The 23065-nt window shown below is 45.5% G+C and overlaps 1 protein-coding gene across 4 annotated transcripts in view; it reads right to left on the reverse strand.

Moving 5' to 3' along the window:
• The window catches only part of RASAL2 (RAS protein activator like 2), a 138530-nt gene that overhangs the window by 112294 nt on the left and 3171 nt on the right, over positions 1–23065 (reverse strand). The window contains exon 1 of one of the 4 annotated variants that reach the window (XM_085512131.1): positions 13934–14006. The exons of the other annotated variants lie outside the window; for them this stretch is intronic. Within the exon in view, the coding sequence (XP_085368257.1) occupies positions 13934–13991 (58 nt within the window). The 5' untranslated portion in view covers positions 13992–14006. Of the gene's footprint in view, positions 1–13933; positions 14007–23065 lie in introns of those variants that run through there. 4 annotated transcript variants of the gene reach the window in all.

Below are 23065 nucleotides of genomic sequence, written 5' to 3' on the forward strand. Positions count from 1 at the left end.
GGCAGTGCCTGGTTCCAACAGCCCTGTGCACACCCTGGGACCATGTAGGACCTTCTCTGATCTTTTGGGCAGCCCTTGAGGAGGTCCAGCTGCTCACCTCGTGTCCAGCAATAACACCATGCAGGGAAAGCAGCACTTGGGCATTAAGAAATCCATGTAACAGCCTGTTCTCATTTGGAAAAGAGATCTGTGCAGAAGAAAATGAGAGGTTTGCCGAGTCCAATACAACTCACTGCCTTAATACAAGTGCATCTACAAAAGGACATCCAGAAGATGAAAAAAGACATTCACTGTTCAGTCATAATGATAATGCTGGGACAGCACTACACACAAATCATCCTTTCAGATGTGCCAGACAAAGGAGGCTTCACATTAATGCCCTCACCCCTGCCAAGGGCTGAAACAATGGCCACGCAAATATTAACAGGGATTCCTCTGCAGGGTGATGCTGCTATCAGGGGAAATCTCAGGAGACATCACTAGACTCTGTGAAGAGTGGCAGCATCCTATGGAGTGATCACTTTACCTGGCATGCACCAAATCCATCTGCATGTTCTCCACTTTGGTGATGAGAGCAGATTACAGCTCCTCATTAGCTCCGGAATTGCAAGGAGCTGTGCTGCCTCTCAACCTCAGCCTGCCCAGGTCCATGGCTCTCATTGCATCTACCCCTTTGCACATGGTTTGTTTAGGATCTCATATCTATGATACAAAACTCTGAACCAAGCAACCAGGAGAGCGCTGTGATTTCAGGTCACGTTTGAACTGAGGATCCACTAACACCTCCAATACTACCAGCTTCACCAGAAAGGAAGGACATCCTCTTCCCCAACCCTAAATACTCCTTCCATGTGCTTCAAAAAAAAGCTGACATCCAGCACACTGACCCAATGTTTTCCATGCGTTTGCCCTCTGATAAGCACACAAATGCTTTCTGCTGGGCGTTTTCCCTGTTAACCTTCCTGAACAGAAACAGAAGAAACAGAACCTAATGCAGTAGGTAATGATACTAAATATAAGCAGTGAGTCAAGTCACTTGGTTTCTCAGGCACTCAGCTGAACAGGTCACTGTAGAAGTCCACAGCTACCGGCCCTAGATCCCAAAAGCTCTGATCACTTCTCGTTCTAGAAGCAAAATGCCCTTTTGAAATCAGAATGATTACTGTAAACCTCAATACGGGTGGCCAAGTGATAGCATTGCATTACTGTCAGTGTAAGCACAGAGCAAGCAGGTACAGAATAGACATGGGGCATCCAGGAGACGGCTGCAGGTCCTTTGGGGTGGCTTTCAAGGTGGGTTTGGCAAGGAAACTCTTGGTGGTTTGGCCTTTCATTGGCTCAGGTGCCTCCATAGCAGGGTGTGGGGCAGGCTGCTCCCCAGCACAGCCACGGGAAAAGCCTGGAGTGCTCAGCCACCCCTGAAAGAACAGTGGCACAGTGACAAGGAGGCAGCAGGAGCTGCTTCCTGCGATGCACAGGGAGGTGGGAGGCTGCTTTTGAAACTGAGAAACACACGCTTCCCTAAAAAGAAGAGATTAAATATCTCACTGATGGGTCAATGGAAAAGATCAACGACATGGTAATAGTTTTGATCGTTCTTGAAGTATTTACATAGTCTGTATTCAAAGGCCTTAAAAAAAGAAGATGAAAGACTTGCAGGTTATTAAAAAATATATATTCATATTCACATGTTCATTTCTGAAGCTTACAGATATGCACCAATTCCCCACCTTCCACACCTGCCTGGAAAATCTCATCTAACTCTGAACATGATATGATAATGCTTTATGAGACATCTGCAGGTAATAAGATCCTGACAGTGCTGCCAAGAGCTGTGGGTGCCCCATCCCTGGAGGTGTCCCAGGCCATGGATGGGTCCTGGACAGCCTGAGCTGGGGAGTGGGCAGACAGCCTATGGCAGGGGTGGCACTGGAGGGCTTTGGGGTCCCTTCTGATCCATCCATGCTGTGATTCCATAGGAAGAGAGGGGCCACATACAGCTCCAGAGATGCGCTGGTAAGACAGCAAGTTGTATTTGAAGTTGTATCCTCAAGGAGGTCAAAACTTAATGTCACTATTAACTTACAACAGGACAAGGACAGTACTGCAATAATGTTGCCAAAAAAGAACCCCAATGCAAGCAAACAATAAACAGAGGCCAGGAAGCAGAGGTCAGATCCTCTGCTAGAGGGAAGCAGAAGTCAAGTACAGTGAGTGCAGACATCTGTCCTTAGGGAAGGGATCTCCAGAGCCATCCCAGCAGCTATAGGTTGTCACTGCAAAAAATTCCCCTCCAGACATAAGCTTCACAATGCTGGAGATGAGAAACACTTGGCACAACGTACACGACGAGCAGATCTTGGCTGAGGTTAACCCAGTATCTTGAAGAGGACCAAATACAAAGTCTGTAAAGAAGGGAAAGGTTTTCTATTCCACCATAACGAAGAACTTGCAGATTCTCTCCCACTCTGCTCTCTATCCTGCAAGACAATTGCTTATACAAACGCTGAAGGAAAGGCAATGCTCAAGATTGCTTTGGAGCTGTAATTTGAGATGCACACTTCTTTAAAAAAGACAAGAAGCTAAATTCAGAAGATGGGAAATCTGAACTGTGAGGAAATGTCTTTGAAAAATGCACAAATTATGTCACTGCCAGTAAAGGGGAAAGCCTTTGTGGCTGACAGACGGCCCCCAGTGCCAGCCTGGCAGACCTCAGCTGCAAGGAGTTCTCAGCAGCCTAATTGCCTCCGTTAGCAGCTGAGTGAATAAACCAGAATCCGGGCAAACAGGAAATTTAGTGGAGACGGAATGAGAAACAGCCCCCGGTTCACTGCGCAGGATGAGGTGCTTTGCAGCAAAATGAATAATAAAGAGATTACAGCTCCTTAAACAAACCGCACTTCTAAAAGCGAGGGAGGAAAGAAGGGAAAGGGGAAGTCAGTGAGAGGGAGGAGGGAGGAATCCTCATGCAGGATTCTGCTGTCCCTAGCCCAAGTAAATAGATGTACATAAGCTGGAATAGGGATTCGGTGTTCTCCTTTTAAAAACCATTTCAGATTCTCCTTGCTGTAACTCCATACAAGGCTCACGCTCTTGCAGTTGGCAGACAGCTGCCACAAAACCCATAGTTAATCCCTAAACTTGAGCACATTTGCAATGAAAACAGAAGAGTTCAGAACCACATCGGTACCTTGTAATTTGCCCTCCGAAATAAGCCCTGAAACCAAAGGTAACCCGTGTGCAAAAGGATTTATTTTTCCTCAGGAAACCTCAAACAAGCATTTCAGTCCCATGTCATCAAGCACATCAAAACTATCCGTTTTGAGAAATCAGGGATTTTTAGACTGGCTGTGTGAAAGTCTGACTGCACGGCTTTGGGAAGTAATACTCTGTCCTGCAGTGAAACTGGAAAGCAGTTGGTTTCCAATGTTTTGCACGACTGTTCCTAACCTACCCCTACCATGGTGAAGTCTTCTAGAGTAGGTGGGAAGAGAAAAGCTGCACGATGCCACAGTCCAAAGTAAATCTTACCTTCCCATAAGGCTTCAGCTCTGTTACTAAATGGAAGGCAGGGAATTTCCCCCTTTTCTGCACTTCAGTGACTACCCAGCAAGAAGAAACCAATGCCACCTACATTCCTCTCCTCCCTCCTCTTCAGAAGTCTGTCTGGAAGCAAGAATTTTATCAAAGCAAGAAGCAGAGGCAGCGCTGCTGAAAGAGCTGCTCCTTCTCCAGAAGGAACAAGGAATAACTTCATGCACGAGCACCAATTTACCTGTTGAGAAGCAGAGCTGACGGCCACTAGCCACTTTCTTGTGTCTGTGACTTGCAGTGGCTGCAAAACTTCAGGGTATAACCCAGCAGCACAATCAAAACACCTAGAAGGGGTTAAGAATCCCAGAGGGATTCTAGAGAATCAATAAGGTTGAAAAAGACCACTCAGCACCACTGTGCCCACTATGGGATGGGATACAAACAATACACAGCCAAAAGTTCACTTACTGAGAGAGTAGCCTTCCCCATAAGGTTAAAACCATTCTGGGACACCATTTTCATTTAAAGGCGAAAGGCACTTCGAGCCCCAAAGCACAATCTCAAATGCTAAATCACCAGCACCACATCAATAACCTGCTAAGAATTAGCTGTGCAAAATGCTTTTGTGTAAAATGACTGCATTAAGGGAGATTGGGCAGGTGAGTGGAAAACTTAAACCCCCTCGAGCATTTATTTTCCCATTTATTTTCCATTTATTTCAGTGCAAATCTGGAAGTAGAGTGGGTGACAACAATGGCTGTCATCATGGCAGAGACAAGAAGCTTTGCCTTCTACTGACAGCCACTGGAAAGCTTTCCTGTTCCCCGACAGACTGAAAAAGAGCACAGGTAGAGGACAACAGAGGGAACATCACCGCCAAAAGAATGTTTTTTCTGATAGGAAATGAGCAAGATGGCACACGGCAGCTGTAAGGAAAGGAAGCCCACAGACAAAAGGGACAGGATGAGATATACCATGAGCCACGCAAGAAGGAAATGAGAGAGGAGGAAGAATAAAGCTGGTGTGGCTGTTTTGGGGGTGGGGGAAGAGGTGAAATGTAGGAATTGCAACAAACGAAGTGTAAGGAACTGATTCATTCCTATGGAAACCCTAAGGGACATGATGGTACAGGTATTTTTCACCTCAGCTAACAAGCATGCGTCCTCAGGCTAGTAGGTGTCAGGCACATTCTTCCAGAGTCTTGAGGAAATATCTATACTGGAATTAAAAATAAAAGGGAATGTTAAGTTAATCTGCCATGCAATCTGAATCCTGGCGTATAAATAGTGGCGATGGAGACAATGTGAAGTCACAGGATTAGTGAGGCCTCCACAATGCAGTTAGCAACAGCTGAGGGGTAATGCTGGAGAAACACCAATGGGCTTAAGAATGCCAAATTAAGTTTGCTTGCACAGTTGTTGCTAATAAAAATATGAAGCCTTCCTCTCCGTCTGCTCGCCTCCTCCTCCGGCTTACAGCACTGAGCCAATGTGATGACAGTCAGCCCAAATGCAGCCCCCCCAGGAGCCACAGCTCCATCAGTGGTGTTCTCTATGCAAATGTGGCTAGGGAGGGAACTGCAACTACAGAAGAGTGGAACAGTGAGCCATCACCTCCTTATGGAATAATGAATGGTGCTGTTAAAAATAAAACTGACGCTGCAAAGAACTTCATTTCACTCAGGCCACATTTAGAAGTCTAGCAGCTACATCTCATTTGCCTCGCTACAGCAGATTAACAATAGAAATTCTCAGCTGGCATTGAAATCAATGGATTTCCTTGCTGTTAGTGAAGTAAAAATCACAGTGCTGCAATTCATAGTGATGTTATTGTAGTGGAAATGATTCCGATACCTGAAGACAGCTCCTGGCATAGCAGGGAGGTGCTGGGATCACTGAGATACCCCGAGAGTCCCAGCAAAGTTATCCCACAGCCTGAGAGCCATCCTTCAGAGGCACATGTGTTCTCAGCCCTTCTCTTGAGTAAATGATACTGTAAGCCAAGTTTAGCTGCTCGGGTCAAGCTTATCCAAATTAGCTACAAAAGCTATTTGCATGTTATCTACAACTTCAGATTACTTTATCTTAGTCCCACACTGTGATTCTGGAGAACTGAAGATACTTTGGAAAACATTTGACTTTTCCAAAGAATATCACAGAATATCTGCTTTTTAATGGGTAGATGGGATGTAGATATTGTCAAATTCATGCATGGCCATCAGTCCTGCTTAAATCCCCTACAACACATTGATTCTACTTGCAGCCTGGACATGTTCTGTGTTGCTCTGTTTTTCTAACTGCTCAGAAGAAAGGAAATAGCTCTCCATTACTCATCTCTAACCCTTGCAACAGGAAAACGTAGAAAAGAAACAGCAGTGAGGAGCTCCTACATCTATATTACGGATTATTCAATGCATAGGGAAAGCTGTTTAAAAAGGAGGCGGATGTAGAAGGCACCAAAAAGTGTGAGGAAGACTGCCCAGTTCCTTGGAAAGACTGTCACGTTATTACACTCTCCTCAAGGCAAGAACTTCAGCTTCTTAAGGATGAGCAACAAGAAAAAGAGATAAAGAAAGAAAGGTGAGGCAAGTAGTCCTCAAGACCAGCTTACTCACAAAGAAGCCCTGGTAAAAAACATGCAGTATTGCCTGCTACCTGCTTTCATAGGAAACATGGAATGGTTTGGGTTGGAAGGGACCTTTAAGATCATCTAGTTCCAACCCCCTGCTATAGGCAGGGACACCTCCCACCACAGCAGGTTGCACACAGCCCCATCCAACCTCACCTTGAATGCCTCCCCAGAGGGGGCATCCTTGCATCTCGCATGCCTTTCTCATATATCTCTTCACCTATATCTCAAATTTAAAGAAAACTGCATACAGCTCGGACGGTGTCTGGAGAAACACAACACTGTGCCAGCAGCACACAGCCACAGGCAAGCAGTTAATAACATGCAGCACAGGTGGCAGGAGGGACTGCACACACTGCAGTCCCTTTGTTACCGGGGTTGAAGGATATCAAATATTTATCTCATCTGACCAGCACATGTTGCTCTGGCACACTTACAGCTTGCAGTCACAGCTTTCCATCTGAAAGAGAGAGGGAGTTTTTCATTTTCAATTCTACATTTCCAAAGGAGACTGAAAGATCAAATGTTGGTAGAAACGCAAACACAGCCTGAAAGGATCCCAGATAAGATGTTAGTTCTCACGTTTTATCATCAGGTTTGCAGTGAAATAAGATACTTGAATTATTAAATCTCTTTTTTTTCCTTGCACCAATGTCATTCTATCAGATTTGCTCCAAAAGAAAACAGAGCTTGGAAAAGATCTCTAAGATCACCTAAGTCCAACCCAACCCATCCCCTCTGTGCCCATTAGCCCGTGTCCCTTAGAGGGAAACCTTTCCTTCACACTTCCCCACATTGAGGAATGCAGCCTGTAAATAAAAACAAAGGTTTAACAAAGCCAAGTGTTGCTACATGGCACACATTACTTTATGGGGAACAATTCAGACCTGTTGCAATGCTGAACTCAGGCCCTCTCACTTTCCAGTCATTCCCATTTGCCATGGAGGCAGGGAATCCAGCCTGGCTTGGATGTACAAGACAGCATCTTGTCTGGCACTGTACTCATAGCATCATAACTATGATCTGGGCCAGACATAAGCTGGGTGGGTAATGATGGAGAGGAGAAAAGCACGGAGCAGAGAGCTGCTGCGAGGTGAGGTGTGGAGGCAGCTGCCCGGGGAGTTTCTGCTCCACTGAAATCCCTAATGAGATCTGGATGCAAAGGAACACTTCAAAGCCACTCACTGAAATTCCGCAATTAAATTGGAGCAGATTGTTCGAAACGAGCTTCAAATGATAGAAATTGGCCCCGAAGGCTCCTTGTAGGATTACCTTATTTAGATAATCAACAAAATAATAAGATCGGAGGAAAAGCGACGGGAGCAGCACAAATATCCTACTTAAAAAAAGCAACAGCACAGTTCAGCCTTCAGAAGTCATCTTTCTGCCTGCCTGAAACAATAGGACTCTGTTCCTTTGTGCTCCGAGATGGTTTATTTCAGCCACCACACCCAGTTCTGGGAAGGGCACCACGATAGCCGCTGATTTGTTTGCAAGATGGTGCAAGGTGAAGTCCAAGTGAACGATATCATATCCTGTTTGATGCATTTAAAACATTAAAAATCTCAGTAGTAAACATGGGAGCTGAAAAACCAGTTAGTTACTTCATGTCAGCAGCAGATTGAAAAGCAAAGTAACCCTGCCATGATGGAGCACTGCAGCATGTGCTAAGGGCACCGAGCGGCCAGGGGCAGCAACAGCAACCCAGGGTCACCAGCTGCATCCACACCGTGCTGGCAAACTACAGCTGATGTGGGACTTGGGCTCAGCAGGGAACAAGTGGAGCTCAGATCTGCTTTATGTAGCTCTTGGATGGCTGCTGGTCCTAATACCCCCAGCTTATTTCCATCCGTGACCTAGAAATGATAGACAAATGACGCTGACGCAAGGCCAGATGAAATCCAAGCAAACCAGTCCATGTGCAGGCAAGGGAGGGTTAATTTTCCTTCTGGCTGTACATCACAAGGTACATAAGGTCCCTCACCCAGACCAAGGACCCAGAGAGGGCAAGCTGATAAGTTTTAAAGTCAGTTTTGTGTATGATCCCCATGCTTGCTGCTGGCTGGAACAATAAAGGGATCGCAGCCAAATGAGCATTACTTCCTCCAGACCGTCCTTTAAAAATTAAACTCCATAAAGATAACAGCAGCCCTGTTCAGAGCTAATTATAGCAGGAACGTTAGAGTGCCTAGAAGTATTGAGAAGGAGGTGGTGGGAAAGGAAGGAAAGGGAGCCAAGGGCAAAGAAAACAACAACAAACAAACAGGGAATGGCAAATTTGTCCTGTGGTTGTCCTCAACCTTTGGGCAGTGGGTTGGAAGGAGGGCACTGAGAGTCCCTGAGCTGGGAAAGAGCCAAGTATACACCGCAGCCCTACACACCAACACAAACACAAGCTATATGCAAGTAGAAAAGCTCCTCTCCCTGCTTTCTGTCCTGCTTTCTAAAGCCCACGTGCACACCTAGAAACTGTCAAGGTCTGAGCAGAGGTGCTAGGCTGCTTTATTGGGCTGAAGCAGAAGGTTGCTCCCTGCAGGAGAAACAAGTAACTGTGAAGTGGGAGAGATCCCGAAGCCAGCAAGCCCCTGTGGCGAGCAGCTAAAGAGAAATCGTGTTCCAGTGTAAGCTGGGCTTGCCTTTTCCAGTCTTATCACTTTGTTTCTGGCCCTGTAATTAAATGTTTAACTGCAGCTGTGGCAGTGTACATACTAACGGCTTTTTCCTTCTACCCCTCTGAACTGGGAGGCAGGTGATCCAACTAAGGCAGGCTGCCCATTTTGCTGGGAGTGGCCAATTGATGAACAGAGCAACCTTCACCGCAGCCTTTACCCTGCTCTGCAGCTCCCTTCCCTTCAGCAGTACCGACTGTACTTGCGCCATGGTTCAAGGAACCAACCTGTGCATCCACAAGGGATGGGTACAGCCCATGACCCCACAGCTCCCCGTGCTAGGCACATACCTGTGTGCAGCTGGATCTCCTTGCCCAGGGAGTTGGGATAAGCACTTGATCAGAAAATAAAGCTCAGAACTGAAATGTACATCAAAACACCCACTAGTTTATCACCATGTCCTTCAGAGAGCTGGGGCAGTGCTCATGCTCCTCAGAGCCCATGGAAGTCAATACATTATTCTCCATGCTCACAGCAGGTGCAGGCAGGGGGACCGCTGCTCACAGCCAAGATAAAGTGCAGTTTATCTTTGCAAACACTAATATTCATCAATTCCTCCTGCAGATAAAGCAATAAATGTTTGCTTCCCCCAGATGGAGGGAGCATTATTTAAACCGCAGTAGTATTCAAGTAAATCCCGGACAGATGGACCAGGATTCAGGGACAAGTGAAGTTGCTGTGTTTATGATAAGGGAATTAGAATGACAGAAAGCCTCTTGCTGGGAAATGTGGGATCCGGTGGATTTGCATTTGCTTCATAAAGAACGCTCTACAAACACACTATTCAAGGTCACTGAGCCAGAACGGTGCAGAGGGTTTGAGGCCCACCTGTACAGCCAGGGCCACTGAAGTCTCTCCATCTCTTCTGGTTGAAATAGTGCCCAAGGGAAGACAGGATTAAAGAACATTCAGTTTGTTTCTAACTTAGCTACACCTTACTGAAGATGAGCTTACTTACTGGTAGCCAGCAAAGAAAGAGTCCAAGGTGTTAACACCACAGCAGACCTGACGCCTTGTGACCAAGGAAGCCACATTCATCCACTTCAGCAAATGTTGACCGAGCCATTACTCAGGCACAGCTTCAGATAAGGCACTGTGACTGCAAGCTGCTGGGGTCCCTGCACTCACCTGCACGTAATGCATGGGAGCAAAAAAAGAACAGAGAAAAGAGCAAGTTTGCACATACAGTTAGGTGAGCAAGTAGATGCACACAGGCTGTATTAATGAGACCTCACAGAATCGGCATTCTTCTCATGATTCTGTTTGGTTGTTTGTTTTTAAGGATGCTATCTGATCAGATTAGCAAGGCTGCAGGGTGAAAAAATAAAGACAAAAAGAAACCAATCCTACATATATTAACTCAGGCAGCTGCCAAAACTTATTTGGAGTGTTTAAGTGGACAAGCAGACTGTGCTAACATTTAACCAGAGCAGCCAAGTTTATCGAACAGAATCTGTGCTACTCCAGGCATGCCGGCTGATCCCATCCATCTTCTTTACACCACACTGCCACGCTGCTGTTAGTTCAGTCTGACTATGCACCTCTAAGAGCAGATATTGGTGACTGTGTGCTCACTACACTTCTAACAAGGCATTTTATTTGCCCACCTGAGAAGCAGCTACGTGCAAGCTAACAAAGCAATTCCTTTCCACTGTGCCTATTTCTTGCTTCCCAGCTAAGCTGCAGCCTGCAGACCCAGCAGCACCAGCATTGCAGGAGGCTCTTGCTATTCAGGAGGCTCATGCTTTGCAGGAGGAAGGACTCAGCACAAACTGTTTTTTCATATCTGGATGCATTTGGAGCAGATGGGATGGAGGATGAAATATTACAAGTAGCTTCTGTAAGGACAGAAAAAACACAGAATGATGCCTGTGCATGGCTTAAAATAAGCAAAATCGTTGCTTCCTGGAGGTCATTTTCAAATCCGAGCAGCTTTTGCCTTCATTGGCCACCGCTACTTCACCACTTCCAACAGGAAACACAGCTCAAAAACACTGAGAGTATCAACAGCTCAGTATTTGAGATAGGAAAAAATAACGAAGCGGTATTCCAGAAAGTGGCTTTTTAAAGCACATTCCTCAGCTGCACGCACAGGGCACCCACTGGGGGCTGGGCTAGATAGAGAGCAGCCTGCACCCAACACAATTGCCTGGAGACATTACCTGCTCTATTTCTAGAGTTGGAGCTGAATTACCAGGTGCTTGCAGCATCCTCTTTTCCACTGCTCCTTCATTCCAGGACACTCCATGACACAAAATCAGATTTGGCATAAAATCGCCCTTAGAAGCACTCTTTCCTTAGGAAAGTTCTATATATTGATGCCTTCAGTAGTTACATAAGACAAAATTGCTACTAAAATAAAATGGCAAATAGCAACTCAAGTGCAACAAAAGATTCAGGGACAGGGGTAGGGATGGGTTAATGGGTAGAGATGGGTTGATGGGTAGGGATGGGTTGATGGGTGGACTAGATGATCTTACTGGTCTTTTCCAACCTTAATGATTCCATGAAAACAACCTTCTAAACCAGCCTTGTTCCATCACACCTCCTTGGCTCTTGTTGGCACGACAGGCCAGCACTAATGGAGATCTTTATGAAATCTCTGTGTCTCCTATAGCTTTGCCTTCCCCAAACATTCTTTAAAACAACATAAGGCTGCTTAACACACAAGTGCAAGAAGCATTTCATCCCTACAGTAAAGCTTAACTCTTCTGGCCTTATCAGTATTTTCATTAGAGGTGCTTTTAACTCCTATCTTCCATCTTTATTGCTTATATCCATGTTGATGTTGAAACGCGTTTAAAGAGTGCACCAGATCACAAGCTGAAGGGCTGCTGTTTTTCTCTCTCAGCTTTGCACAAGTTTCTTAGAACTCAGAAACAATTTCTTCCTGAAGCTGTTCCTCTTCACAGCAGACTGAAATTCCAAAGGCTCTGTTGTTTACTTCCTCATTTGCACACAATCCTCCACCCTTCGTTTTTAAACTGGTGCAGTTCTGAGAATGCCTCATTTCTTAACAAGCTGCTGCTGAAAAGTCTGAAGAAAGCAGAATCATTCACGACAAGCTTCAGCAAAAATACCATAGGAAAAAAAAAAACAAGCAAAAAACACATCTAAATTTCACTGCTTAACTTCAGTACTAATGGATGGAATCACTGAGAAAACGTCATGCATTTTATCCATGATTACTGTTACTACAGAGGACTTGATATAATGTTTGGACAATTATTCAGTCCCTGTTTTGCAGTTGCCTTAAATGAGTACATTAAGCTACTGCACTTGCTGCACCTCAGCTTGAAAAACCAGCCCTCCATCCCCAAACAATCCCCAACAGCAATAGAACAGGCAACAGAAGGGCAACGGAAGGATGGGGCTGGAAAGGAGACGAGAAGCACCAGTTGCACATGCTACAGCTCATGATTAAGCCAGTGTTTTGCTGGGAGGCTTTGATTTGACTTCCAGCTTTCTCCCAGCCTTCACACAGCTTTCCAGAGCTCTCCTACTCACTGCCCATTAGCTCAGGACAGCACACAGCATTACACAGGCACCAGATGACAAAAATCCAAAGCTACTGATGGGAAGGAAAAAAAAATCAGGAAGCAGAGGTGTTGAAAGAGATGGAGTGATGATGAGATTGTTGTGGAAACAGAGCCAGTAACTAAGGCAGTTTCTGGCTGCAAAGGACAGGCTGCAGAGGATGCACACTAAGGTTGTGCTTGGACCACAACTGCTGACAAATGATGAGAGCGCAGAACAGCAACAGGAGAAAAGGGAGCTGCATTATCAAATCCAGGCAGGGTGACAACCTGGAAATTCAGCAGCTGCTAGCAAGCTGCAGGCAGTGCTGGGCTCTGCACAGCTCCCTAATCCCTACCGGTCCTGTGGTATAAATACCCTGCTTCTGACTTCTGAACTATCCAAGCCTTCAGCTACAGCACCTGGGCTCTGCTTCTTATCACAGGCCAACATTAACCAGACCAAACAAACCTTGTACAGTGCAAGCCTTGTTTTCCAAGGTGTTAGATGTGACCCACCAGCTGTTTCCCAGACTCCTGAAAGATTTAAACGCAGTACAATGAGATTTCTTTGCATTTCCTAGCAAATAGGATAAGGAGTTAAAAAAAGAAAAGAAGGGCTGAATATGCCCCAAGTGTCTTCTGGAAATACAAGCTGGCTTAAATACAGCACACAAGAACAGCAGAGGCAGCATGGCCTGGGACATTGCATGGAGCTGGAAATACCTACAAGCATTCCTGGAAACAGATCTGCAGAGATGCTGAGGATAAGGGCTGCCATGACAGCCCGGGTAGCTCACTGAAATATTCAGCTGCTGCTGACAGGAGGGAAGGAAAGGATATTATTAAAATGTTTATTATGGTAATACATCGAAATTAATTTGAAAAACTCTGCTCCTGCTACACAAGGCTTATAATGAGCTTATAGCCTAAACACTGATGCTCTGTCAGATTAGGAGTCTTTGCTTCCTTTGCATTTTTACAATGTGATGTAGCTACACGCTTCCCCCCCCCCCCTTTCTTTAAAGGAAAATCTCCTTTAATTTTCTGTTAGTGGGGACACGGGGCTGAGCAACAGAAGTGTCAGCCTTTCAAAGGCAACAGGATTTAGAAATGAACGGAGGGGAAAATATCCAGTTATCTGTTAACACTGGACAGTTTTTTTTCAAGCAAGTTAATGTCATTTTCCAGCTCAGGGCTTGCCAATGTTGGGTTACAGAGATAACAGGATTTACATGATCGCGACAATTTTTAAAATACCCCATCGCTATTAGTAATTTTTACTTGTCCTGCAGACAAGTCAAAGCAATTTTCTACTTGTCAAAGATGATAAATCTGTGTCTGGTGACACTGACAGGTGGATTTGTCAAATCCCCCTTGAAGTGCTTCGGTTGCTGCTTTCAGGCTGTGCTGTGCTCCCAAGCAGGGCACAGCCAGGATAAGGGAGAGCTCCTGAGGGCCCCCCTCTCCAGCACAGGACCCCAGTCCTATGTGAGGAAGGAGCAAAAGCCGCAAGAAATTATGTTTAACTTTGCCATACAAAAGCTGAGCTACGTCCCAAGAAGTACAAGGCAACTCCCAACTCACAGCAATCCTGTTTCTCACAGGTCATCCAGGCTTCTTCCTGAGCTGTCTGGGAGCGCATTCTCCCTTCTTCACATCACACCCAACACATAAGAAGCAGAAGAAAGGCAGCAGCACTTCAGGCTGAGCACATGCCCAGCAGCAAAGCACAGCCCTGCATAGCCGGGGTGATGCTGTCGGTCCTCACTGCACGCTGGTGGGAACGATGGCAATCTGTGTTAGTGAACTTAGACGTTTGGTATTAGCGTAATGCAGACACAAATGTAATAAAGTCATTTATTGGAGCTGTGAAGTGCAGCTGTTCTTCCTGTCTTGCCACCCACACTGTGCTGCAAGCGCCGAGGCTCAGACCGAGGGGTGAGGCAGGGAAGCCAAGTGGGAAAATGGAATAAATCACTTGGAAAACAGCTGGATAGTAAAAATGGTCAGCCCTTGGGCTGGAGATCTACTCTAGATCCTGCTGTTTTACATTACCATTAACTTGAATGTAATTGCCATCTGAGTAAGCAAGCTACATATTAAAATAAAGACACATGTAAATTAATCTGAACTTATTTCCGAAGATAAGCTGTCACTGCTGCCAGAGAACCCAGAGCACATTTGCTCCTAGTTTTGACAAAGCAAGAAGACTTTCCCCTGAAAGTACTGGGATTCTTTTAGAAAAGTTCCTTGCTTATTAAGTAATTCCCTCTGTCATGAATAAGTTATGTATTGTCACACTCTAGAGAGACAATTGTGAACAGAACTGGAAAAAATGGCAATTTTCCATATCACTTCTAATTCGGGATGCATTTGTACTATTAAGGGGGAGGGATAAAAAGAAAACTGAGCAAAGCACAGAGCCAGCCAGCATCTCTTTCAATCCTAGAAACCAACAGCATTCAGATTAGAACACAGGTTTGAAGCAGACAAAGGGGGGAAAAATGCAGAGGAATAATACCAGCGATGGCTCAGAATATTAAGGCAATGCCAGATTGTCACAGCTCTGGAATCGAGCGCTGATAATTCATTACAGCTCCTGTTCAGCTTCCAAGCAACAAAACGTGTCTGCGTGTGTTGGAGAACAGATTTGCATTCGTTGGTTTCTATTCTCTTATGAAGAGTAACACTAAAGAAATGAAAGGATAGAAATTAATAGCTCTCCCTCCTGAGTTTCACCTGCCTTACTGGATATTTCAAGCAGAGAAAAGGAATATCCGAAAATTAATCTGCAAACCACTAAAAGCTTCCACATGCCATGACTGCACACAAGCACGGCCTCTGTACCGAGCTCACCTCCAACACAAACAGCCCCTCCTTCAGCCTGGACCCTGCTGGTAAGAAATGTGCAGAAAGCCGCTCTGTCCAGCAGCCTACTGGGGAGAACAGCTTGACACCGCACCGCAGCTGGCAGCCACTTCTTTTGCTGAATTCTTCATTTTCTGCCCAATCACATCCAGTTCATTTAACCTCAGAGTCTTAGAGAGGCTCAGCCCGATGCCCTGTGCTCAGCTTTTGAGGCAAAGACTCCAAAGCAGTTACTTTGGGCCACACTTTTGGTTACTGAAGCCTTCCAAGCACTCCATGTACAAGCACATGTGTATCTCACATTGATACCAATGCATCACTTTTAAGTAATACAAGGCAACCAGAGTGGGAGTGAGGAATCTTACTGATAACAGTGAGCTGCTACTCGTACCATTGGCGAGCAGCTCCAGCTGCTTTCAGTTCTTCATTCACACTCTGCTAAGGGTTTTCCCAATACAGTGCAGCGCTGCATGCACAGCACAAATGGAGCAAAAACAAGCTCACCCCCAAACTGTAACAAAAGCTGGATGTCACCTCTGCTGAAATCCACGCTGCCATTTATACACACACACACACAAAAAACTATTTTCCTTGTGGCTTTGCTGTTACAAGCAAGAACCGCGCAGTCACAATCAAAAGCACAAACAAACAAACACAAAGACCGAGCTGCTCTTTGGATCCAAAGCCACTTAACCAAAAAGCCATTAAGATTCCAGGAGAAGGGCCCGTGTGGGCTTTTTTCTTCAGGGTTAACCTGTGTTTACATCAACACGGCACCTAAGAGGAGGATAAAAGGGAGGATAGGGAGGATAAAAGCCTCAAGTCTTAAGGGACGATGTCTACAAACACAAAGCTACGTCCACATTGTGACATTACAGAAGTGAATTATTCTTTTCCAATGATATGTAATACTTTGAGGTATTAATTCCTTCATAAGACTAAAATAGCTAAATGCTATGCAGCTGCTGAAAACTGCACATCTGCATTACATTAACTGGTTTTCAAGTGTCCCCACGAATAAGCAAACGCATACCTCATGCCCCAGATAAAAAGCAAAGGCACCACTAATTGAAGAGAGAGATACAGCTAAGCCTCGAGCTGAATCACCACTTGTGGAAATTACAGGAAGAAACCACAGGGAAGAATGCAAACGAAGAATATCCCAGAATGAGTAAAAGGAGCAGGAATTGGGATGTTCCTTCCCCGAGCTGTGCAAGTAATAAGCGCATGACACATCGCCGGCCCCCTGAAAGGACAAGGGGCAAATGCAGTGTCCTCACAGACACACTTCACAGCAATGAGTAACAAGAGCTCCAAGGAAACGCAGGCATTTCCTTCCCCAATTCTCTGAACAGCCACCCCCATGGATCTCAGAATGACCAGCAATAGAGCTTAGGAAGGAAAGTACCTAAAAGTCATATGGTTGGTGTGACCAAAGGCTGCCCATTCAGTTGGGTCCACATTTCTACCTACCAGCATGAAAAGCAGGTGAGCAAATTTCAGATGTTTCTCATGGGAGGCACTTCCTTTTGGAACAGAATGAAAAAGAAAAAAAGAAGTAACCTTAAAGTGGTGAGGTAGGTCACAAAGAAGCCACATCAATGAAGTCTGGAAACAAAACAGGGAGGGATACCGTGTCAGCTATGGAATTGAGTGGTGGTTATAAATGGACATCAAAAGTACAACTAGATCACTGCAAGCAGTGAGCCATTCCATGGAGGAAACACAAGCACATGGCACAGGATGCTCTAGGGCTTCTCCTTTAAGTCTCTTGCAAAGCTACTGTAGTTTTGTATATAACCCTGTGGGGTTTTGACTGAAACAGTAACCCTCCCACACTCCACCAGTAACAGTAGATCTCAACCCAACCCCACACCTCTCTCCTAACAGTTGTAATTCAGCAAGCTTCCCTAAATCACCTTGTGCCAGCTGGGCACAAGACAGATTCATGAATGGATTTGGTGCTTATATTCTACAGCAGGATGCACGTGACAACTAAAGGATCCCACAACCCAAACAGCACAGCCTGGGCTGATCCTACAGAACTTACTACCCACGCTGTCATTGTGAGCACAAAGAACACTGGGTGCTGTCAGTCATCCTTTCAATAACAGCTTAGACAAAAAGTGCACGTCTACGTTAGCGTAACCTACAACCACAGCAAGCAGTTTCTCAGCAAAGAAGAAGTAGGTCAATTTAATTCTTGGCACTTGTTTATAGGAACTCCTACCTACTCATATGGGAAACTACCTCACCTCTCATCAGAGAGCCTTCTATGCATGGAGCTGATGTTGTTTCAAAACCATCCTGAGAACAGTCAGGTAACTGCAAGGAAAACACTTACATCCCTTGATAGTAACAGCTATTGCACTTCAGGTTCTTCACACAGACAGGGCTTACAGGTAATAAAATAAAGTCAGAATATATGACTGAGGAGATAAGGATAATTCACAGCTGCTTAGAAGCACACACATATAAGTGTGAGCCAACTACACGTAGGTGAGTTGACTACACATAGGTTTGGTGTTGATAGCCATGCTAGTTTTGCAGAGAGCTTTCAATTTTCACCCTATTCTGTTGTGTTGTTTTTCAAGCAAGGATTAAAAGCACACTGAATTTTTACACCCTATCCTTTTGTCAGAGCTCTTTATTTCTGCCTTGGTGACACCCCCCCATTTTCCCTGCTTTCCTCCCCATCAACTACTCACCATTGTGAGCAAAAAGATGGCAAACTATTCCAGAAAAGTACCATGAAGCAACAACTGCTCAGCACTACTTGATGAGGAAGCCTAGTGCTTTCCCAGCGCTGTGCTTGGGTTGCAGCAGCCAGGCTGCACAGCCTGAGGTACAACCTGCAGCATAAATAAAACATGGTTCTCGGGAAGCTTTTTGTCTTCTCCTCTTGCAAAGTGCCTGGGCTGCACATTGAGATGAAATACCAAACTAATATGGAAAACGAATCCACATCACTCAGCTCCCCTCACAAAGCCAACAAAACAAAGACGTTTTACTCAGCAGCACAGGATTTCAAATGCCATGGAAAGTATGGTAGAGCTTCAGGTGGTATAATCTTTGCTCAGTTGTTTTCCAGCCTCCATCTGTGATGCATTTTCCTCTACAGTGAAGAGTTATCTTCTTGGAAATAACGATTTAGGCACACACCTGGCCCTGTACACAAATGGAGAGGAGTTAATCAGTACTGGCTGTCCAACGCCCTCCGTGCCAGCAGCCCAGCCTGCTATCACTGCAGTGAGATAAGTTTATTACATTTTGAAGGTCAACGAAACTTCACCTCTGTTGCTGCCAAAAAAGGGAGCGAGCAGACATAACCACCTGAATGGAAGCTTCCCTGTGGAGCATCTTGCCCTGCTGACCTGCAGATCTGACAGCTAATGCAGTATTTGAGAGGATTATTAATAGCCACAGGAGGATCCAAGCAAAGTAATAGGCTTAAAGGTATCCCAAATGCAAGGCACTGCAAATCGAGCTATGCAAGCAAAGCACTGCAGAGGTCTCAGGAGATCTGACTTCTGATGCGTGTCCTTAGGCGAGTTATCTGACCTACTTGTGCCCCGTTTCCTCACCTTCCTACATCTCAGCAGCTCTCTCCAATAAAACCGCTGATGCTTCAGATGCACTCACACTGCAAGGCAATGAATGGTGTGAGTAAGTGTAGCTGATTCAATTTTATTTAAACCCAAAAGACTTGGGGATTGCATAAGACAGCACACAAAACTGAAGAAGCCATCATCATTTCACTCCTCTCGTCTATTTTCATTGACTTCAGCCTCTCTGGCCATGCTGTCCCAGGATGGGAAACTCCTGTTCCCATATGGTGTGCTGACAAGCTCAGCATCTGCGCTCAAGCTTGCACTAAAGAGTCAGCTCAGGTGTGAATTACCTCTGCTTATCATAATCCAATCCACTGAGTCAATGGCAACTGAATTTGGAGATGCAAAACTCCGATGCTCGCCAGCCCTGAAGTGCTCTGCTGGTAATGAGGGCCCCATCATGCAGCAGGACACTTGGGGCAGTGCCCTTCCAGAGCTGCATTCCTCCAGCATTAAGCTTCCTCTTGAATGCTGCTCTGTTGTCTTTTATTCCTTCATGCCAAAAAACCCCTACAAGAAACCCAGACACAAAGACACAAAGCCTCTTCTCCCGGCGGAACGCATCCAGCATTTGATGTGGCAGCCTATGCAAAGCATTGCTTCCTAATTCGTTTCTCCTTGTCAGAAACTTCACACCACAATCTGAGTTGTCGCCTTCTTTTCCAGGACCCACTCTGTGGGTATCGTGCTTCAACTGGTACCCAGAGTACTGCAAGCTTCCAGAACTGGTGCCACAATATGGCTTTTTGTGGGTTTTTTTGTTGTTTTCCCATGCAAATCACACTGGGAAAAGGAGCAAGCTGAAGGGTTCTGCTGAATGCTTTGGACCTACTGCTGGGAGGGACTTGGTGGTTGGACTCAGGGATCTCTGAGGCCTTTTCTAGCCCAGATGATTCTACGAAGCCTGATAGGTGGGGGGTCACTTTCAGTCTCTAAATACTTCTCATCCCCCAGCAATACTGGCTCCCAGTCCTGCATCTCCTTGTGAGCACATCTCCAGGCACACAGCCCCCTCCCAAAACACTCTACCGTGTAATTCTCCATCTCCTTCCAAACTTATTCACCATGTTATTTCCATTCTTCTTCAGTCCAGACTGCAGCATCCAAAGGCAGCCTCCATCTGCAAAACACCACGCACATCTACAGCACAACGCCGGGTAAATACAATGAATAACCTGAACAAAGAAGAAAACAGGGCTTTTTCAATTAAACTACTAATGTCCAAGAATGCAGACACGGCACTACGGGAAAGGAAAAGGTGCCTGCAAGTTTTAATCAAGCCAGAACCGAACAGTGAAGCATATGCATTCTTATGCAAATCCACAGCAGACGCACCGCACATCTGCTGAAATGGGAGTCGTTTTCCCACAGTTTGCAGAATTAATGTGTTGAACTAAGTGGCTGCCTGTGCTGGCAGTGTAAGAGCTAATTTTTAATGGGGCATTCCCAGCTGTAGGGAAAAAAACATAATAATCCTTTAGATAATACAGAGTCTAAATCCAAGACGTGCTTTTACATTTACTTAAGTGCAAAGACCTCCTTCCACCTCCAAGAGCTCATTACTTGCACTACTCCAACTTGCCTTATAATTAAAAATAATCCAGATTCATGGAGAAGAGCCTTTCTACAGTTTTGTGACCTTTTGAAAAGGCATTAAAGAGAATTAACAAACGTGATTTTCTCCTGATCATTTCTATAATGGCTTTCCGAGATGAAGAGAGGGGGGACAAAGCACACAAAGGACTGTTAGAAGTTTACTAACCAAAACGCAGTAATTCTTCCCTTCCTTTGGTTACTTTCCTTGCAGACACAGATCTCACTTCCATGATTACGATGAGCCTTTACAGAGGGCTTTGAAAGAATTCAGATGAGGGTTTGACTCGGTGACCTTGGGGCTATGAAAGCATATATGCCAGAAAAATGCTGAAATCTCAGCTTCTCCCCCACCCCCCCCTTTTTCTTTTTAAATCTATAAATATCAGTTGAAAGGAACCCATGATCTCATAATAAGCCAACGGGTCATAGTTACGCTCCCGTTATCTCTCCCCTTTTTTTCCCTATTGTTTAAAAATAGGAAACAGCACCGCATTAAAATGTTTGGCCAGAGACAAATCGTGCGGCCGAAAGGCAGGAGTCAGGAAACTGGGTGTTTGAACATCATGTCATCCTCGTTTTCCCCGGCACACACCAGAATTGTTGATACTTCCAAATACTTCAGTGACTTTTAATAAATGAGTAACCTAGGCAACATTTGGCACAACACAGGCAGCTGAAAGGGCCCAGCTAAAAACAACTATGGAAAGAGCAAGAAAAAACCACCCTGACACCAACCATTTATGCACAAATTAACGCCAGTGTTCCTTAAAAAGGGAGTGGGCAAACAGTTTGAACATGGAAGGGCTAACACTGCAAAGCTGGGAGCAAAGCAAAGGAGAAAGAAGGATACAGGCAGCCCTCAGCTGCTCTCCAAGTCATAGCCCAAATGCATGACACACTACAAAGGAGGAGCTGGCACATGGCAGGTACCAGCAGATCATCTGCATGAGTGCTTCAGTCACATCCTTGGACACTCCCCTCCTAGGGATGCCCTTAGTGGACATGACGGATGGATTTGATGATCTTAGAGGTTTTCCTCAAGCTTTAATGATTCTGTGATGCTGGCTGTTAAGGGCAGGCAGTGCCTCTGCTCAAAGCATGCTTATCAGCTTTAACCTGCAGCAAGCACAGTAACTTAAACTCCAGCCTTCATATCACATTCTGTCTTTTAGAGTAGAGAATCAACTCGAAGCAGTTGTCATTTATCACCTTAACAAGACGTAAAAAGAGCTTTAATGTTATTTAATGTCTGTAACAACACAACACATTGGTACACGAAGGCTGCCATAAGGTCAGACACCACGACAGCCCAAATGCACAGGAAACATCACTTCCATCCCCAAAGCCTTACCTTACACTTCTGCACAACTTGCTGGCTGAGTTAAAAATAAGCCTATTGATCAGAAGGAAAAGCAGTGCTCAGAAGCACCGACCTCCTCCGCTTCCTAACAAGGCTGCCTACACAGACACTCCACAAGCTATAAGCTGACTGTCAGCTTTCCTTGGCAGCAGCTTCTCATTCACACCTTCAGCTTATCCCACTTAATAAGCCCTCCATAACGGCAAAGAATCACACACACAAACGCAGCTTTATGTGGAACACAGCCCAGCTATGCCACCTGAGTTCACCTTGAGGAGAAGAAGAGCCCAGGAGGGTTTAAAAGCTGTCTCTAAACCATGAGATGGCCTTGCATGCGTTATGAACTTCTGTTTGGTCGCTCACATCAAACACATCCTCCCCCACCTCCTCCTCATCAGGCAGCCTTCAGATGGCTTCTGAACTGAGCTCCTGGAGGTGCACGCTAAGGTCTGGAAGTTGGAAGCAGAGAGAAGACGCTGTGTATTTCAGGCAGCCTTGGGCATCTTCAGCAGCTCCGGCACCACCGTCAAGAAAATGCCGCCACCTGGTGGGGTCTGCTTAGGTCGTGGGACAGTGTGCTGGGTTTGGGGGAGGGCATCACCTGGAAAAGGCTCTCCAGCCTCTATGGCTCAGCGTGAGCAGGGCTGGAAGGACAGGGGTTACTGACAGCGAGATGATGCTGGTTGTCAGCAGCACTCACCCAAAGAGGAAAGAAAAGACCTCTGCTTTTTTAAGTACTACTGTAAGCAGTAGAAATTATATATATATATATACATGTATATAAAAATATACCAAGCTACCGACAAAGTAACAGTGAGACAGGCTATAAAGAAACTAAAAACTCTTGAGAACAGAGTCAGAGCCACTTACAAAACAGAGTAAAGAAGATGACAGATTGCTGGAACAGGTAACGCGTGGAAATGGGGTTTTTGGACTGAATTTCACATGATTAGAGATGCTTCTGGTCAGTGCTTGAGTCTCGGCTGTATTTTAATCTCCACATGACATTACGTGGATTACCGGAGCTTCAAGCCCTGAGCACAAGCCTAGTATTTTCTGAGGGCCAATGCTTAAAAGCTTCGAACTCAAGTTTCAGGTGGCTCAGAGACATTTCTGTCTGGTTATTCCAGGTCTAGAGCTTTCATTTGGAGTTAAGCTCTGCCTGGAGGTCAATATCCAGCCTTTGAGTGCAGATGTGAAGAGCAGGCTCCTGCTGCTAGGAAGGGGGGTAAGCAGGGCTGCTGTGGCAGCAAGGCACGTCCCCAGCCACCGGCAGCATTA

Source organism: Coturnix japonica, chromosome 11, assembly GCF_054131305.1.
Source record: "Coturnix japonica strain WE chromosome 11, WE-NBRP24, whole genome shotgun sequence".
In the NCBI taxonomy this organism is placed as follows: Eukaryota; Metazoa; Chordata; class Aves; order Galliformes; family Phasianidae; genus Coturnix; species Coturnix japonica.